The 20,080-nt window shown below is 36.1% G+C and overlaps 1 protein-coding gene across 7 annotated transcripts in view; it reads left to right on the top strand.

The window, feature by feature from the left end:
* Nucleotides 1-1,921, top strand: part of DYNC1I1 (dynein cytoplasmic 1 intermediate chain 1) — a 345,865-nt gene extending 343,944 nt beyond the window's left edge. For 6 of the 7 annotated variants that reach the window (XM_021102406.1, XM_021102409.1, XM_021102408.1 and 3 more), the window contains one exon: nt 972-1,916. In XM_021102406.1, the coding sequence (XP_020958065.1) occupies nt 972-1,082 (111 nt within the window). In that variant the 3' untranslated portion in view covers nt 1,083-1,916. Of the gene's footprint in view, nt 1-971 lie in introns of all 7 variants that reach the window. The other variant, XM_021102404.1, reaches the window with a different exon arrangement.

Genomic DNA, 20,080 nt, shown 5'->3' on the forward strand with positions numbered 1-20,080 from the left:
TACTTTATCCTGTTTCTCATCTTCAAATATTTTTTTTATTCCAAACACTTGTATGATATCTTTAAACAATTCATTTTTGAATGCTATGTAGCGAAATCATTATCCTTTAAATCAGCTAACAAAAACTCATACATGCAGTTTGTGTCAGGTGGAGTTAATTTTCTCCTCACTGAATTCTGCACAGGAGAAGATATTATGTGGGAAATTTTATAAATTCTCCTTTTCAGTGATTCATTATAGCATACTGGGTAAAGATGTAAATACTGGAACCAGAAGACATGGGCACTGATAGTTGTTAGTTTTGCAAGCTTGGCAAAATGATTTAATCTTTCTGTGTCTCAGTTTCTTCTGTAAAATGAAAATACTAACATTATCCTACATAGGACTGCTGTTAAGAATGAGTAGAATATATGTAGAATATGTAACACAGAACTCTTAGTTACTATTATTATTATTCACAGGCACCATCATATAGAAAAGCCAGAGCTTCATATCACAGTAGTAAGATTTCTTCGTATGTGTAATTTATACTCTTGTCATGTATATTGGCATATTAGCAGCCCTTTTTTGAAAAGGAATCAATAGCATTCACTTATTAAGACAATATCATGGTTATTTAAAAATTCCTAATAAAGCAGTTTTTATTTGTCGTTCTCACTGTAAGTCTGGTCTTCTTAGGATGAAGTTTCATCACTGAAAGGGCTTTAACATAGCTGCTATATTAATGGTACAGTTCACATAAGTTTTTAATATTTTCTGAATCCCATGAGTGATTTTGCTTCTGAGAATGACATTATTCTCCTGAATTGTCAGTTTAAGAGCAATACTTCAGCGATCTGATTCAAGGACGACTGTCTGGTACTCTTTACATTCCAGGGGAAACGTCTGTTTCAGGAGCAACAGTCTATGGGCTTCAGTTTTCAGACATAAAAGAGATGTTGTTCACCATCTTCCATTAATTTGCTTTGCAGCTCGCAGTTCCCCACAATGATGAGTGGACCCGATTTGCCAGGACCCTCGTGGAGATCCGCGCCAACAGAGCTGATAGCGAGGAGGAAGGCACTGTTGAGTTAACCGCCTAGTGGAAATGAACTGCCCCCACCTTGACCTTCTCAAACTCGGCCTCTGCAGTCGTCAAGTCCACTTGTATTAAGTGTCCATTCAGTATCAGTATTGCCATGACCTTGGGGTGCCATGTTGTACCTGCTTTGCTCCAAGTATTCCAAATGTATCCCACCCTACTGTCCACTGACCTGAAATTCACCAGACCATTTCTACCTTTATATTTCTGTCTCAAAAATGGGGGTGGGGGTGGAGCCTTTATGGGTTTAGTTGTTGCCTTTTAACTACTTAGTAGCTGTATTTAATAGCTGGAAACCTCTGGTTAAATTTGTGCTTACATGCACTTCTGGCATAGTCCTATTAAATCCATATGAAGCCAGATATGATTAGGTGCAGATGTGGTGTACTTCATGATATGGGACAGGGCCAGAGACTTGAGATGTGGTGTTTTACATGGTGGTGACTCACATTATGAATGGATTTACTAGAAGAACATTGCTGCTCCTTATTTATTGTGGTGTGCTGCATGGAACATATTTATTTGAAAGCATTAAAATAAACGATCCTAGAGCATGTGCATAATGAGAGGACCGCATTGTCTCTCTGTTGCTGTTGAGGTTACATTAAGTTCCAAATAACAATTACAGTATGCCAGTTCCACTGAGGACATGAAATCTTTAGAGGTTTGTTGCAATGAATGGAATGAATTTTAATGCCTATTACTTCCAGGTACTTTAACAATATTTCAAATATAGTTGACCATTGATACTTGTCATTCAAGCTAACCCACTGTGACAAAAGTCTGTGGTTCCTAAATATGATACCAGTATTGCCAATAAAATGTTCCAAATCAAGTCTGCACCAGTGTGGATAAATCCTTTGCTTGGGAAAAGCCTGATTAAAATTCTGCTGTGGCCAGGGGGTAGGAGAGATACATTAGGGCCATGTTAAAGACTGATAATGAATTTACAGGCAGGCAGCCTAGCTGGACTTAAACCAAGACTGGTTTTATTTTTATTAAGGAACGTGTGTGGTATTTATGGAAAGCTCTTTCTTGTCTTTACCAAAGCCACTTTTACCCAAGATTGTCTCAAACACTGGAGTAAGAAGAACAGGTTTAAATGAACAAGTATCACATATCTAACATATTTCATTATTTTAAAATTTATACCAGAAAATTATGTTTATTACTATTGAACTAGGAAATGTCTATAAACAACTTTACAGGACTTTTTTTTTTCAAAAAGTCATTTCATGCCTAGAGAGAATTAAAATAAATAGTGGTTGAGTCATGAAAAACATTTGAAGGTAGTCTTTGGCTCTTTAGGAAGAGAATTTCCATGGTGCTTTGTTGGGAGGGATTCTCTGACCTGAGAGATTTTTATTTTTGAAATAACGATATGCTTTTCTGTAAGTGCCATATGGTATGTTAATACTGAAACTCTTTGTCAGTTAAATTTGTAAAGATAAACTATGAGTGTCCAAAATAGGTATAAAAGCAATCCAACGAAAAGTACTGGGGGAAAAGTTTCTCAAACATGTGCTAAAGGATCTAAGAACAAATCAGCCTCCCGTGAGTCACTTATAGACCAAACTCTAAATGCTTCAGTGAGTGAAGACTATGAAAAGTGCCAAAGCCAGAGTCACTTGTAGCAGGCACACGAAGAATTACAAGTGGTTACGTGTGTGTATAACCCACTACAGTAGCTAGTCTCCAAGATGGTCTCTCACTTCTTGTGTTGTTCCATCATGAATGTGGGATGGCCTTGTGTAAATAAAGACTATGGGGGAAATGATGCTATGTGGGGTTCAGGACAAGGTTATAAGAAGACTTATAGCTTCCTTCTGGGTCTCTTGGCACACTCCCTCTAAATCCCCAAGCCATTGTGCAAGTACAACTTACCCTGAGATTCCTAGGCTGTACAAATGCCTAAGCTCATCATAGAGTAGCCATGCAGATATATAGATAGCCAGCCAGCCCACAGCCATTCAGGCTGTCCCAGCTAGAACGTGGGAGCCATGAAAATTTGCCTCTACTAGACCTCTTATTGCAAAGACGGTAATTGACTGACAGCTCCAGCTGCTTTGCTCTGAAAACTCCATCACCTGGTTTGACCAAGGCCATGCTTCCCACAGGCTGCTTCCAGCCAAAACTGAGCATGGCAAGGATAGTAAGGCAGGCCTGTTGCTGGGAGATGGAAGATTTCTCTGAGATGTTAACTGTCTCAAGGACTTCCTGTAAGCATGGCTAAAACTTTCTTGGAACCCTACTAAGTCTAAGACTAATCTACCTTCTTTCCTTTCTACCTTGCTTTTTCCCTTCCTCCCTGACCCCCTACCTTCAACCTCACCTTCTCTCCTCCTTCCTCCCTTTCTACCTTTCCTCCCTCCCTCCCTCTTTCTTAGGGTCAGATCAATATCACACTGATGACTCTCTCAGCATAATGTGCTGAGGCCATGCTGAGCCTGATCAGGGAGTAATGAGACTATACACCAAAACAGTTATAAGAATTAGCATGTGCCATTAGAGGCCAGAGAGATAGCACTGGGGTTGGATTTTGAGGAGTTTGACTAAGAGGGCCAGAATCTAAGACCAGATAGGTAAGAATTCATTGACTTTGAGGCCCTTTTTGGGGCTATGTGATTTTATATTCTGGCAAGGACATAGTATGGCAGGGCATAGGGTTGCTGTTACAGTGGCCCTCAGAAGTCTGAAAAAGCTGTGGCCTACATTTAATAAAATGAAAATGTCTGAGTTGCCCTGACTGATAGTACAAATAGGAATAAAGAGGAGGAGGGTAGTAAACGTGTAAGAATGGATATATTGTGAGCCCAGAAGACATATCCTAGAGTTAGCCTGGTGCCCCAAGAGTATACACGCTTCACCAAAGCCATTAGTAGCAATGAGCTAGTGAGAGAGGCAAAAGCATCTCTAGCTATTTTAGTGGCGGTCTCTGTTATAGGTGAGAGCTTATAGGAGAGACAGTCACAGAGAAGAACTTTTTAATATCTATAGAAATGACGAGACCTCGAAGTAACAGTGGCTAGGCAGAGGCTGTTAACCACCGAAGCCAGGAATGGTCAGTCTAGGTACCCACTACTACATTTCATCGAATTTGTCCTTATACAATACAACACTGTCTTGATTGTTACAGCTTTTACTGTGTCTTAAAATCAGGTAGTGTTAGGTACTCCAATTCTGTTATTCATTGTGAAACATCGTTTCAGCTTTTCTAGGCCTTTTGGCTTTCCACATGAATTTTACAATCATTATGAATTTTTAATTTAATTAGTCAATTTATTTTTTGCTTTTTAGGGCTGTACTGGTGGCACATGGGAGTTCCCAAGCTAGGGTTTGAATAGGAGTTGCAACTGACGGCCTATATATACCACAGCCACAGCAGCACCAGATCTGAGCCGTCTCTGCAACCTACACCACAGCTCACGCAACACCAGATCCCACTGAATGAGGCCTCATGGATAATAGTCAGATTTGTTTCCGCTGCACCACAATGGGACCTCCCTGAAATTCTTAAAGCCGTATTGCTTGGATTTCTAATGGGATCTCATTAAACTATATATCAATTTTTGAGAATGGACATCGTAATTTTGCATCTTCTAATATATGAACAGGGTGTATCTTTCCATTTATTGAAACTTCTTTATCTCATGTTTTTAGTGTATAGGTTGTGTACCTTTTTTTTTTGGATTCCTAGATATTTCAATTTTTATTCCATTATAAATGTTATTTTAAAATTTTATCTTGCAAATGATTTTGGCTAATTTTCAGAATTAAAATTTATTTTTTGTATAATGACCTCATGTTTTAAACCTTGCTAAATATATTACTCCTAGTAGAATTTGTAGTCCCATTGGTGATTATGTACATAATCATGTTATCTTTACTTCATTCTTTCCAAGCTTTTTTATTTTATGCCCTACAGCACTAGCTTGAACTTTCAGCTTAATGTTATATTGAAGAAATGAGAGCAGACATCCTTATTTCTTTCCTGATTTTAGTATCAAATAGTTTCAGTGTTTCATCAGATGAAGGAAATTCCATTTCTGTTTTTAGATCGTTAAGAAGCCTTATCATTAACAGGTGCTTCTGTTCTGCATCTGTTGATATGGTCATAATTTTTTAAATTTATTCTGAATCATTCTGGTTGATTAATGTAGTGAACCATTCTGGTTGACTATTTTGAATATTAATCCAACCTTGCCATTCTAGATTAAACCACATTTGGTCAAAAGAGATTATCCTTTTAATATATTGCTAGATTGTGTTTGCTAATAATTTTTAAATAATTTTTCCATAATTGTTCCTTAGGGAATCTGACCTGTATTTTCTATACTTGTAATAGTTTTGTCAGGTTTTAGTAGCATGATTATGCTCCTATGCTTCTATGAGCTGAGAAGTGTTCCAACCTCTTCTATTTTGTGGAAGAGTGTCATATTTGCATTACTTCTTCCTTTAATGTGTAGTAGAATTCACTAGTGAAATCATCCAGTCCTGAAGTTTTATTGGTGGGCAGGTTTTTGGAAATAAATTTATTTAATAGAATTGGACTCTTCAGATTTTCTGTGTGGGTTTTTTTTTTTTTTTTTCTCCTTTTTTGGTTCTATCTTGGTAAGTTGTATATTTCAAGAAATGTGTCCATTTCATCTAAGTTGTTGAATTTATTAACATAAGGTTGTCATATTATCCCCCATTAGCTCTTTGTAAATATAGAATCATGGCGATGTCTCCTTTTCAATTCTGGATATATTGGTAATTTGTCTTTTTTTAAACAGTATGGTCAGTTATCAGTATCACTCATTGTTCAAAGAGCCAGCTTTTGAGTTGTTGATTTTCAATATTGTTTGTCCACTTTTTCTTCTTTCTATTTTGGACTGAATTCACTCTTCTTTTTTCTTATTTCCTAAAGTAGAAGCATAGATCATTGGTTGTAAAACACTGCTTTTCTTCTAATTTAGACCTTTAAAGTTATAAAAATCCCTGAAAGTACTGCCTTTACTGTGTCCCACAAATTTTGAAATGTTATGTTTTCATTATCATTCTGTTCAAAATATTTTCTAATTTCCGTTGTGATGTTATTTGACTCATGTGTTTCTTTTAGAAGTGTGTTTAATTTCCAAATATTTGGAAAACTTTGCAGATATCTTTATTTTCATTTCTAGTTTGATTCTGCTTGGTAAGAAAACACACATAGTAAGAAATACTCTGTATTTCAAATCCTTTGAAATTTATTAAGATTTATTTTATGGCCTAGGATATGGTGCAGCTTGGTCAGTGTTCTACGTGCACTTAAAAAGAATGTTAGGTTTGTAGTTTTAAAAACATCAAACTGATAAAACTGGCTGAGAGTATTGTTTCAGCCTTCTATAATCTTACATTATTTTCTATATGTTCTATCAGTTACCAAGAAGGGCATATTAAAATATCCAGTTATGGCTGTGAATTTGTCTATTTGTCTTTTAGTTCTCTTGGTTTTTATTTAGGCATTTTGAAGCTCTGTCACTAAATTCATAACTATTTAGTTTATTATATCTTCTTGATAAACTATTTTATTATTATGAAATTTCCCACTAGCGTTTTTTCATTTCAGCCTGAAGGGCTCCCTTTAGCATTTGTTGTAGGGCAGGTTCTGCTAGTGACAAACTTTCAGCTTTTGCTTATCTGGGAATGTCTTATAATTTCTCCATCATCTTTGAAGAATAATTTTGTCAGAAGTTAAATTTTTCACTGACAATTTTCTTTTCTCAGCGGTTTGAATATCTCATCCTACTGCCTTTTGGCCTCTATGTACCCAGAAATGATATTAGCTACTTATCTTACTTTAGGATCCCTTGTATATGATGAGTTGCTTGTTTCTTGTATTTTTAAAATGCCTTCATCAGCCTTGATAGTTTGATCATAATGTGTTTAGGTGTGGATTTCTTAAAAGTTTTTCCTACTTGGATTTCTTGAATGTATAAATTAATATTTTTCATCAAATTTGTGAGATTTTTAGCCATTATTTCTTCTGGTATTCTTTCTGCTCTTTCTCTGTCTTCTCTCCTTTTGGAACTCCCATTGTGTGTGTGCTGGCACGCATGGAGGAGTCCTACAGTCCTCTGTTAAATTTTCTTTCTAGTTTTTCCTTTGTGTTCTTCAAACTGCATAATTTCAACTGATTCTTCATGTTTTCCTATTCCTTCTTCTGTCTATTCAAATCTGCTTTTGTGCTCCCCCAGTGAAATTTTCATTTCAGTTATTATGCTTTTTGACTTCAAAATTTCTACTTGGCTTGTGTTTGTAACTTATATCTACTGTTATTTTCCATTTGGTGAGACATCATTTTAGTATTTTCCTTCAGTTCTTTAGACATAGTTTTCTTTAATTCATTGAATATACTTTAATAGCTAGTTTAAAGTCTTCAAGTAGAAAACCAATATAGGGCTTTCCTGGATACAGTTTGTACTGATTTTTTTTCCTGTGTACATGGCATAATTTATTTCTTTGCATGTGTACCATTTTTGTTGTTGAAAGCTTAATATTGTAATATATCTAGTAATTGTAATATTATAATGCGAAACTCAGGAAATCAGATTTTTCTTTCCTCTCCAGACTGTTGTTGCTGCTAATTGTAATTGTTGTTTATTTATCAGATTTTCTGACCTAATTCTGTGCAGTCTATTCTGTGTTATGTGTAGCCCCTGCAGTCTCTGTTACTTTGATGTTTAGCTAATGATTGGACAGAGATTTCCTTAAATGCCTGGTGCTAAAAAAAAACTATTCTAGTCTGTGCTGAAGGACTCTTTAAGTGTCTGTGTGTTGAGGTGCAGCTTTATCTCTTAGCCAGGAAGTTTAGAATTCTGCAATAGCCTTCACTTCCTGTTTTTGTAGAACTTCAATGTCAGCAGGAGGTGAGATCTTATAGCCTTTTCCAGGGTTTTCTGAGCATGTGCTCAGTTCTTTGTTTGTCCAGATTCCCAGGGATATGCCAGAACTATTCATAGCCCTCAAATATCTCATTCCCTAGCCCGTCCTCTCTAGTTTTATGGTTACTCTATTGTCTTAACTGTTATTTATTAGCTCAGACAATGCAACTAAGATATTAGCCTATGAATGTTGTTGACAAATGCCCTCCCAGGAAGCAGCCTTAGCACTACACCAGTTCCAAGTTAGGTGCAATATAGACAAGCATTTTGTCAGGACATGTCAGAACAAATAATTAGAATTCTTTATGAATGAAGTACTTTCTGCTTCCTCTAGTACCAGGAATGTGAGCTATTATTTTCAGAGCTACTGCTGGATTAGAAAATGGGGGATGGGAATAGGGTAACTTAAAATGACACAAAGTTCATGATTCTTTCAGAGAATCAGCATTTTTCTTTGGTGAATCCTTTAATTGCTGCAAGTATTTGGTTCATTTCCAGAGTTCAAGAACAATACTTCATTTTGACAGTTTCAGCTTTTTTTTAATTGATTTTCTGGAGGGGCAAAATTTGGAGTTTATTACTTTATCATTTTGGCTTATGTCATTCCCACTCTTTTTTAATCTGTTTAAGTCTTTATATTTGGAGTGTGTTTCTTGTAAACAGCTTAAAGTTGGATCCTTCTATTTTTTAAAAATCCAGCCCAACAGTCTCTGCTGTTTAATTAGAGGATTTAGTCCACATACTGTTAATGTAATTTTTGGCATGGTTGATCTTTTTGTATTGGTAATTGTTTCCTTTAGTCAAATTCATTCTTTATTCTTCTGTTGTATCTCTTCTGCCTTCTTTTTGATGGATCAAATCAGTCTTAGTATTGTACTAAATTTCATCTGTTGACCGCTCTTATTTTTAGTGATTTGATAAAAATGCAATATGCATGTTTAACTAATAGCAGACTACCTTCAAATGATGTTATGCCACTTCTCACACACAGATACACATATGTATGTAAATAAAATAACTATTTACTGTCTCTTTTCTTTGTTCACTTATCATGTATTTACTATAAATTCCATAATACACTCTTATTTTTGCTTCAGTGAATAGTCTTTTATGGATTAAAATATTTATAAAATAAATATAATTGTAAAAGTTTTTAAAACTACTTACCTTCACATTTTTCTTTTCTGGTTCTCATTATTTCTTTTTGAAGATCTGGGCTTTCCATTTAGTGCCATTTCTTTTCAGCCAATGAAAATTCTTTTGGCATATCCAGTAGTAAAATTCTGCAATAGAATAATTTTTTTCATTTTTTATGTATCCACATATGTCTTTATTTTGCCTTCATTTATGAAGCTTTTTTTAATGGATTATAGAATTCCAATCTAACAGTTTTTCCTTCTTTAAGCATGTTTTCTAAAATTATAGCTAAGATATCTTTGCCTAATCCAAGGTCACGAAGATTTTCTCTTATGTTTTCTTATGAAATATTTATAGTTTTAACTCTTATATTTATGCGAATGATCCATCTTGAATTAATTTTGTGTATTATTTGGTTGTGCTCTAAAGTTAATTTTTACGTAAATGTATATTTAATTTTCCAGCACCTTTTTTAGAAGACTATTTAATTTCCTCCTTTTTTAAGATTTAAAATTTTATTTTCAGATACTGTTGGTAGTATAAAGAAATGTGGTGAATTTTTATATACTGACTTTGTATCTTGTGGTGCTAAGTTCATTTACAAGTTCTAATACTTATTTTGTAAATTTCTTAGAATTTTCTATATAAACAATTAATACATATGCAGTTAAAGACTGTTTTACTTCTTTTTCCACAATCAATGTTTTTCATTTACTTATTTTTTTCTTATTGCACTGGCTAGGACATTGAATCTTTCACATAAAGTTTAATATTAGCTCTAGTGTTTCTTTGTAATTGACATTTATGAGATTAAGTTTCTTTTTATTCCGTTTTTTTAAAAATGGGTATTAAATTTTACCAAATGCTTTTTATGAATCTAATTTAAATAATCATTTTTCTTTTTATATTAATTTTTTAAAAATTCATTTTTTATTTTTTAAAGTTTTATTTAGTATAGTTGAGTTACAATGTGGTGATAATTTCAGCTGTAGAATTAAGTGATTCCATTATACATGTACACACATCCATTCTCTTTTGGATTCTTTTCCCACATAGATTATCACAGACTATTTGATAGAGTTTTCTGTGCTATACAGCAAGTCCCTGTTGGCCAATCATTCCATATATCTCAGTGTGCATGTGCCAATTGCAAACCCCCAGCCCATTCCTCTCCCACCCATCTGTATCCATAAGTTTGTTTGTAACAAACTCTGAGTCTGTTTTTGTCCTGCAAATAAGTTCATTTGCATCTTTTTTTTTTAGATTCCACATGTAAGTGATATCATATGTTTGTCTTTCACTGTGTGACTAACTTTACTAAGTATGATAATCTCCAGATCCATCCATATTGCTGCAAATGGCATTATTCCATTCTTTTTTATGGGTGAGTAATATTCCATTTATCTCTGTGGAAGATATGGTATGTATACACACATACACACAATGAATTTTCTTTTTAATCAGTATAGTACTTTATTTTTTAGTGTTATACCTAACTTGCATTCTGGTGATAAACCCCATTTGGTCATAAGAGATGGTCCCTTTTATGTGTTGTTGGATTCAAATTGCTAAATTTTTTGGTCTTTTTATTTTAGGGTTGCACCCATGGCATATGGAGGTTCCCAGGCGAGGGGTCGAATTGGAGCTGTAGCTGCCAGCCTACGCTACAGCTTTACAGCAATGTGGGATCCGAGTTGCATCTGTAACTTACCAGAGCTCATGGCAATGCTGGATCCTTAACTTGCTGACTGAGGCCAGGGATCATACCTGCATCCTCATGGATGCTAGTCAGATTCATTTCCACTGAGCCATGATGGGAACTCCCAAATTGCTAATTTTTAAAAGGATGCTTGTGTCTTTGTTTTGGGTTTTTTTGTTCTGGTTTGGTTTTTTTGCTTTATAGTGTGATTTTGATATTATGGCAATACTGCTTTCATAAAATGAGCAAGTGTCCCTCATCTTCTATTTTTGCTTAGATTTTCTAGAATTGTCATTATTTCTTTCTTAAATATTTGGTATAAATCAATAATGAATGCATCTAGGCTTGGATTTTTCTTTGGGACAGTTTTTTAACTGAGAATTTGATTATTTGCATAGGGACAGTCATGATATCTCTTTCAGTGACTTTGCTATATATATCTTTCAAGAAATCCATTTCACCTATGTAGTTTAATTTATCGGCATAAATTTGTTCAGAGCACTCCCCTTTTATCACATCAATTATTATGTTTAGAATCTGTAGAGACATCTTTGCTCTAATACCTACTACTGGTGATTTCTTTCCTTTTTTTTTTTTTTTTTTTTTTTTTTCCTGATTTGTGTGGTTAGTGGTTTCCACTATTTTTTTCCTATGATTGGGAGATTTTTTTAAAATTTGGTTTTATATCTTTTAATTGTCTCTTGCTCTCTGCATCTCTCTGCACATGTGTCTATTTTACACAGAGGCAAACAATAAATGTCTTGCTTTGTGACCTCATTTTTTCCATATAATAATGTATCATCAGTATTTTCTGTGGTTCTACATATCATTTACATTATTATATTTAATAGCTGAGTAGTATCACCCTATAGGTACCATTACCTGTATGTAAATATATATATTTAACCCACATTCTATAAATGTTTTTTATATACTTTTTATTACTCAATGAATTTTATTACATTTATAGTTGTACAACAATCATCACAACCCAATTTTATACATTTCCATCCCAAACCCCCAGTGCATCCATTGGTTTCTAATTTTTTTGATACTTTTAAAGAACCATATTTTGGTCTTACTGTTTTTCTCTATTGTGTTCCTGTCTTCTATTTTATTGATTTATGCTTTTTATTATTTTTTATCTTCTGCATCTCTGGGTTTTAATTTGCTCTTCTTTTTCTAGTTTGTTAAGGTGGAAAATAAGATAATTGTTTGTGACCTCTCATCTTTTCTAAGTATTTAATAGTATGTATCTCCCTCTAAGCAGTGTTTCAAATGCATTGTAAAATTTTTGATATGCTGTGTTCTTGTTTTCATTTAATTCAAAATATTTCCTAATTATCCTTGTGATTTCTTCTTAGACTTATGGGTCACTTGGAAGTTTATTATTTATCCTTTAGATATGTGAGGAATTTCCAAATAGTTTTAGTTCTTGTTTTCCAGTTTGATTCTGCCATGCATGGAGAACATAATACATGTGATTTCAGTCCTACTAAAAGTTTATTGAGACCTATTTTATGACCCAAATTATATATATGTGTGTATGTATGTATGTGTGTGTGTGTGTGTGTGTTTTAGTTTCGCACATGCAGCACATGGAAGTTCCCAGGCTAGGGGTTGAATTAGAGCTGCACCTGCTGGCCTACACCACAGCCACAGCAATGCAGGATCCAAGCTGCATCTGTGACTGACGCCACAGCTCATGGCAACACCAGATCCTTAAACTACTAAGCAAGGCCAGGGATCAAACCCATGTCCTCAGGTATACCAGTCAGGTTCATAACCTGCTGAGCCACAACAGGAACTCCTATATAGTTAATCTTGGTAAAATTTATTTTGTACTTAAGAAGAATATGTATTCTGTTGTTGAGTGGAGTGCTCTATAAATATGAATAAAGTCAATTATTTGATAAGTTTGTGCAAGTCTTCTGTATGCCTGTTATATCAAGAGATTTTGTTGAAATTTGGAGGTATAATTGCATATTTCTTCTATTTCTTATTTAATTCTGTTAGTTTTTGTTTCATGTATCTGAAGCACTGTTATTGAGTGCATATACACTTAGGATTTTATGTCTCTGTGATAAATTGGCCTCTTTATCTGTATGAAATGTTCCTCTTTATTCCTATTACTAGTGCTTTTTCTGAAATATATTTTGGCTGATAAGAACATAGCCTACTCTAGCTTTTTTGAAATTAATGATTACATGGTATATCTTTTTCTATCAAGTTACTTTCCATCTACCTCTGTTTTTATATTTAAAGTTAGTTTTCTTGGATAGCATATAGTTTGGCTTTACTCCCCACTGCCCCCTTGAATCTAATTTCTGCCTTTTAATTGGGGGAGTATAGGCTATTTGCATTTAATGTAATTATGAATATGGTTAGGTTTAAATATACCATCTTGCTCTTTTTTAACTCCATCTCCCACCCCCTTTCCTGTCTTTTTTTTTTTTTTTTGTTGTTGTTGTTGTTTTTGTCTTTTTGCCATTTCTTGGGCTGCTCCCGCGGCATATGGAGGTTCCCAGGCTAGGGGTCTCATCGGAGCTGAAGCCGCTGGCCTACACCAGGGCCACAGCAACGCTGGATCCAAGCCACATCTGCAACCTACACCACAGCTCACGGCAATGCCAGATTGTTAACCCTCTGAGCAAGGGCAGGGACTGAACCCGCAACCTCATGGTTCCTAGTCGGATTCGTTAACCACTGCGCCACGACGGGAACTCCTTTTTGTTGTTGTTGTTGTTGTTGTTGTTGTCCTGTCTACTTTTGGATTTTTTCTCTTTTTGATTTCTACTAATGCCTTACTAGCTAAATCTGATTTTCATTTTTTAGTGTTTGCTCTCAGTGTTTAAAACATACACCTACTTATTACACTTTACCTTTAGATAATAGTATACTACTTAATGTATAATAATAATTACTTTTGACAGTGTATTTTCATTTTTCTCTCTTCTTTTTTGTGCTATTATTACACATTTTACTGCTATGTATGCTATAAACTTAACAATACATCATTATTGATTTTGCTTTAAGGAGTCAATTATCTTTTAAATAAATTTAAAACTAAGAAAAAAAACTTTAAATTTATCTACTTATTTTCAATTCTGGAATTCTTCATTTATTTCTATAGATCTAAATTTCCATCTGGTATCACTTTTCCTCTGTCTGTTGATTTATATTTAATATTTCTTTCAGTGCAATTCTAGCAGCACTGTGAACTATCTTAGTTTTTTTTTTTTTCCCTTCTTATTTTGCCTTTGTTTTTAAAAGTTATTTTCACTGGGTATCGATTTCTTGGTTGGTCATGTTTTTTCAATACCTTAAAGATGTTACTACGCTGTTGTTTTCTGCCTTAAGAAACCTCTTATTATCATCTTTCCCTGTAGGTATGGGATCACTTCCTCTGGCTGTTTTTACGATTTTCTATTTATCATTGGTTTTCATCATCTTCATTATTATGTACATTTCCATAGTTTTCTTTTTTTGTATTTTTAGGGCTGAACCTGCAGCATCTGGAAGTTACCAGGCTAGGGGCTGAATCAGAGTGTAGCTGCCAGTCTAGGCTACAGCCACAGCAACACCAAATCCAAGCCTCATCTGCAACCTGTACCACAGCTCATGGCAATGCCAGCTCTTTAACCCACTGAGGACAGGGATCGAACCTGCATCCTCATGGATACTAGTTAGTTTCGTTACCACTGAGCCACAATGGGGACTCCTGTAGTTTTCTTCACATTTGCTTTCCTTGGGTGCAATGAGCTTCATGAATTGGTGAGTATATAACCTTAAGTGTGGAAATATCTGAATACTATTTCTTTAAATATTTTTTCTGGGACCCCAGATATACATGTTACTATCCTATTCAACATTGTCCAAAAATTATTTTAAGAAATGTTTTCTCTTTATGCCTTATTTAAGAGAATTTCCTTTGCTGTGCCTTCAAATTCACTGATCTTCTCTTCTGCGTTGTCCAACATAGTCCCATTGAGTTAATTTTCCATGTTAGATATTTTAGTTTTTATTATATCCTATATATCTTCCATTTCTCTCCTTATTATATATGTCTCCCCTCCACTTCTTGACTTTATGGATTATTTATAATAGCTGTCTTAATGGCCTTTCTGCTGGTTCCAAAATTAATCATTTCTAGGTCTAGTCTCTTGGTTGATTTTTCATTTTCTTATGTTTTATACTTTCCTGATAATAATTGGTCTTTTTTTTTTTTGGTCTTTTGTCCTTTCTAAGGCTACACAAATGGCATATGGAGGTTCCCAGGCTAGGGGTCAAAGCAGAGCTGTAGATGCTGGCCTAAGCCAGAGGCACAGCAACACCAGATCCGAGCTGCATCTGTGACCTACACCATAGCTCATGGCAACGCCAGATCATTAACCCACTGAGCAAGGCCAGGGATTGAACCCACAACCTCATGGTTCGTAATCAGATTCGTTTCCACTGCACCAGGATGGGAACTCCTGATTGGTGATTTTTTTATTTTTCATTGTGGGTTGTGGGGTTTTGTTATATTGTTTAATAATATCAAATCATGATCTAACTAGCAGTTAAATGACCTGGAATCAGTTAGATCTTTGTGATGTCTGCTTTTAAGCTTTGTTAAGTGCAGAGCAACTTTTATTGTAGGACTTACTTAGCACTATTCATAACGCAACATTTTTTCTGAGGATTCTACCTGATGTTCTATGTATTATGAAATTTCCCCTCCTGCTAGTAGGAACACAAGCCCTTTATCCCCTGTGAGCTCCAGAATTTTTTTTGTTTCTTCCTTTCTAGTGTTTTCCAAAGTCTGGCATAGTTTACTCTCACAAATGCATAGATCATTACTCAAAGATCTGGGAACTCTGAAAAACTCCAGAGCTGTCTCTAAGAGAAGATTCCTCCTGTTGGTACTTTGCCTTAGAATTCTATCTTGGCCTCCCTGATTTCTAATATCTGTCTTTTCAAGTCAGGGAGACGTATGGGTCTTGTCTGGATTCCCCTACCCTGCACAGTGGCTGGAAACTGCCTCCAGGCAGTCAGCTGCTGTAATGGTAGGTCTCACCTTGTTTGTTTCCTTTTTCTTAGAGTTCACAGCCCTATTTTGCCTCATATTCAATGTTTTAAAGCTACTGTAACATATATTTTGCCCAGTTTTTTAGTTTACCATTCCATCATAGCCTGAAGCAGAACTCTTACAAAGGTATAATTTTTAAGATAGAAAAAAGTAAACCAGAGTTTACTGTCTATAGAGATGAAAGCAGATTTAAATAATTATTTCAGGGTTCTGATGATAATGATTATTTTGAAATTTATCTTTAGCCAGTTTTAATAAAAGATAGTACTTATGGAGTTCCCACTGTGGCACAGTGGGTTAAGAGTCTGACTGCAGTGGCTCAGGATGCTATGGAGGTGCAGGTTCAATCCCCAACCCAGTGCAGTGGGTTAAAGGATCTGGCATTGCCACAGCTGTGGTGCAGGTCACAGCTGTGGCATGGATTCAGTCCCTGGCCTGGGAACTTCCCTATGCTACAGGTGCAGCCATTAGAAAGAAAAAAAAAAAAAGTTTCCATTGCGGCACAGTAGAAATGAATCCAACTAGGAACCATAAGGTTGCCGGTTTGATCCCTGGCCTCGCTCAGCGGGTTAAGGATTGGTGTTGCCATGAGCTGTGGTGTAGGTCACAGATGTGGCTCGGATCCTGTGTTGCTGTGGCTGTGGTGCAGGACGGCAGCTATAGCTCCGTTTTGAACCCTGGCCTGGGAACCACCATATGTCACAGGTACGGCCCTAAAAAGCAAAAAACAAATAAATAAAATAAAAATAAAAAACATAGTAGTTATCCTTTGTAACTGATGTCAAATGCCATTATAATTTTTAATAACTTAGCTAGACATGTGTGGTGTTAGGTTTAGTTATTAAGACAATCAAGACTTTTTTTTCTTTTTAGGGCCGCACCTGTGGCATATGGAAGTTTCCAGGCTAGGGATTGAATCAGAACTGCAGCTGTGGGCCTACACCACACCACAGCAATGGCAGATACGAGCCACCTCTTTGACCTACATCACAGCTCATGACAACACCAGATCCTTAAGCCACTGAGTGAAGCCAGGGATCAAACCCACATTCTCATGGATACTATTTAGGTTCATAACTGCTGAGCCATAATGGGAACTCCTCAAGACACTTTCTAAATGGAGTAAAAAGAAAAAGCACGACACAATTTCAGTACTCAGAGACAGTAATGATGGGTTTTCTATTTTCAGTCTCACACAGGGAAACAATTTAAAAAAGAAAGAAGTCACTTACTTCATTAGTAGTGGTCGCAAGTAACTTGAAGATCCAGGTCAAGTGTGAACTGCTTCTTCAGTTCAGCGGTGATACATACACAGCTTAGTGAGGCAGGACATAAGCTGAGACTGAAAATGTGGAGAAATCTCTGCTTTCCATATAATAAAATTCAACAAACATCGGCAATCACTTCACTTCTCTCTTCGGAAGAAAAAAAGAAGGCCTGTTTCAATTTCCATCATCCTCACTCTTTTTTTCTAATCTTACTATAAGAAAGTGTAAGCCTTTTCTAACACTGGAGCTGGCCCAAATGGAATAGGTCACCATTAAAAGCAGCTTCTTACATAGAGTGGCTAATTCTCCATTAATTCTCAAATTGATAAGCATATCTCTATCCTTAGAACTTACATAGGTAAATTCTGCTTCAAAACAGAAATTCACTTTTTTGGGGGGGCCACACCCATGGCATGCAGAAGTTTCTGGGCCAGCAGTTGAACCTGTGCCACAGCAGCAACCCAAGCTGCTTTAGAGACAATGACAGATCTTTAACCCACTGTGCCACAGATGAACTCCAAAAATTCACATTTTGAAATACATATATTTTTTCCCTTTTGCCCAGAAGAAAATGCTGTAAATTTTTGGTGTTGGTCAGTCAATAATTTGCTTTTATTTATATAAAAATGGGGGAGGGAGAAGCAAAATGCAGTGATAGTTATCTGCCTTAAACTTTATGGATAGAAGATAACTTATTGGGACTAGAGTAAGACCTTTCCAACCATTAGTGGTGATGGAGATTTTATATCCAGAAGTAATTCTAGCAAATCCCACATTCTGTAAATTGTCTCCATTCCCTCCAGACACACTTTGAGGCCAAATACCCATAGATATTTACTTTTAACTTGGTTTTCCATTATTTCCAACTTTTGTTGAAGAAGGACATTTTCTAATTATAGCAGAGATTTTTAAGATGGTCCAATTCAGTTCACGTCATATCACGTTGCACTGTAACAGTTTGTAAATTTATCTTTGCTTTTTCCACATTGCCTTCCAATTTTAAACCCGTGGGGCAAATGCTTCAAGTTTACCTTAATCCTCTCTTTACTGACTTTAACAGGCTATAAAATAGTTTAAGATGAACCTCAAAAGGCTTGTCAGGATTCACCTGGTCCTCAGGCTGTGGAATCCTGAGATAGCAAATGCACTTACGATGGGAAATAATTGGTGTTCACCCTTCCCCTCCAATCTAAGTTAGGAATGATAGATCCAATACTAAGAAATGGGACAATAAGAAATTCTGGGCATAGACTATCATAAGAACTTCCTGTACTGAGTTTTGTTGAGAAAGCCTTGTAGGGAAAGAAGAGGGCTTGGGCTGCCAAAGATCTGGATTCAAACCCTTGTTTGCTAGCTGAGAGAGTGTGAGCAAGATAACCTCTCTGAATCTTGGTTTCCTCATGTGTGACACAGGGACAAGAATAGTACCTACCTTAATGGATATGGGAAGGATTTAATGAGATCATGCCTGGCATGTCAATGATACTCATACTTAATGAGTTCTTACTGGTCCAGGCACTCCAGAATGGGAGCAGAATTACTTGCCCCCTCTCATTGGAAAGCAGCCCAAAAAGACAGAGCTGCCCTAAGTAGCCAAGAATGGAGGAGGGGCTGATGAGAGGTAAGGAAGCATGTCGTCATCAGTCTTTTTTGTTTAAGCTGCGCTTCCCTCTCCCCATTCTATAGGCAGCCGGAGAGCATAGACAGTGTGCTTGCACAACTGGTTCTGAGTCCTTGAGTTCATTTCTAAATCTTCTTAAGAAGTGCTCCACAGCAGAATCAAGCAGCCTCCAAAGGGGCAGGAGCCCTGTCCAACAGATTCAATGCAACGGTGGGCACCGGAGCCCTGGTGGCCAGACTGGCGTGCAGGGGGCGTGTCTGTGCCCTTGAAGGAGCAAACCTCTGACAGGCACAATCAGTGTGTCTTCTTAACTCTCCTTCTAAAGTTATTCAAGGGGACTGTGGTTTTGCCTTGAGCAAAACCCCCTTAACAGCCGGGAATCTAAAAACAAACAACATTATTTTATTAGGTTACCCCAGCAGATGAAAGCAGTGTTCCATTTGGACTCTTTCTGGAGTCAATTAATGCATTAGCTAAAAAAAATAAAAATAAAAACTTATGAAAAGGAGTTCTCGTTTTCCTCAGCAGCTGCTAAAGGAAAGCTTGCCACTGTGCTCCTGAGGACACGAATGTCAGGCACAGAGAGAATGAGTCCTCAACAACTGACATTCCTTGATGAGAGAAACTGCTTTTTAAAAGAAACTTTTTTAAAACTGTTACATTACAACCCTAATGTAACACTAATCTCCAAGGGTGTGGTTTTTAAAAAATCTTTATTTTTAACCATGACCAGGAAATTTAAATATTATATACTTTATATGAAAGTTCCTAACTCAAAGTAACCAATTAATTAAAATCAATTTAAATACCTGCAGTTACTTTAATAAAATACATATTTATGACTTCTAAAGTCAGTGAACAATACATAAGACTGATTTTTTTTCCATTATGGTTTTAACTACAGCAGTTAAAACTGCTACCGAAAAGGCATATAAAGTGGAAAATAATAGAGATTGCTCATTGGAAAAAATATTCTCAAAAATCCATCCATCCAAATAATAATCAAGAGTCCACTAAAAGTTCTAGGCACTAAGGAACTAGCCTCAAAGGCATGGTCCCTACCCTCATGGAGCCTAATCTGGGCTTTCACGCTGAAGACTGGCACTGTTTTAAAAGATAGACATGGCAATGCTAGAATTTCCGCTGTAGCACAAGTGAATTAAGGATCCGACTGCAGTGGCTGGGGTCGCTGGGAGGTGAGGGTTGAATCCCCTGCCTGGTGCAGTGGGTTAAGGATCCTGTGCTGCCACAGCTGTGGCTCGGGTCACAGCTTCGACCTTTGTCTGGAAACCTCCATG

This window comes from Sus scrofa, chromosome 9, assembly GCF_000003025.6.
Source record: "Sus scrofa isolate TJ Tabasco breed Duroc chromosome 9, Sscrofa11.1, whole genome shotgun sequence".
In the NCBI taxonomy this organism is placed as follows: Eukaryota; Metazoa; Chordata; class Mammalia; order Artiodactyla; family Suidae; genus Sus; species Sus scrofa.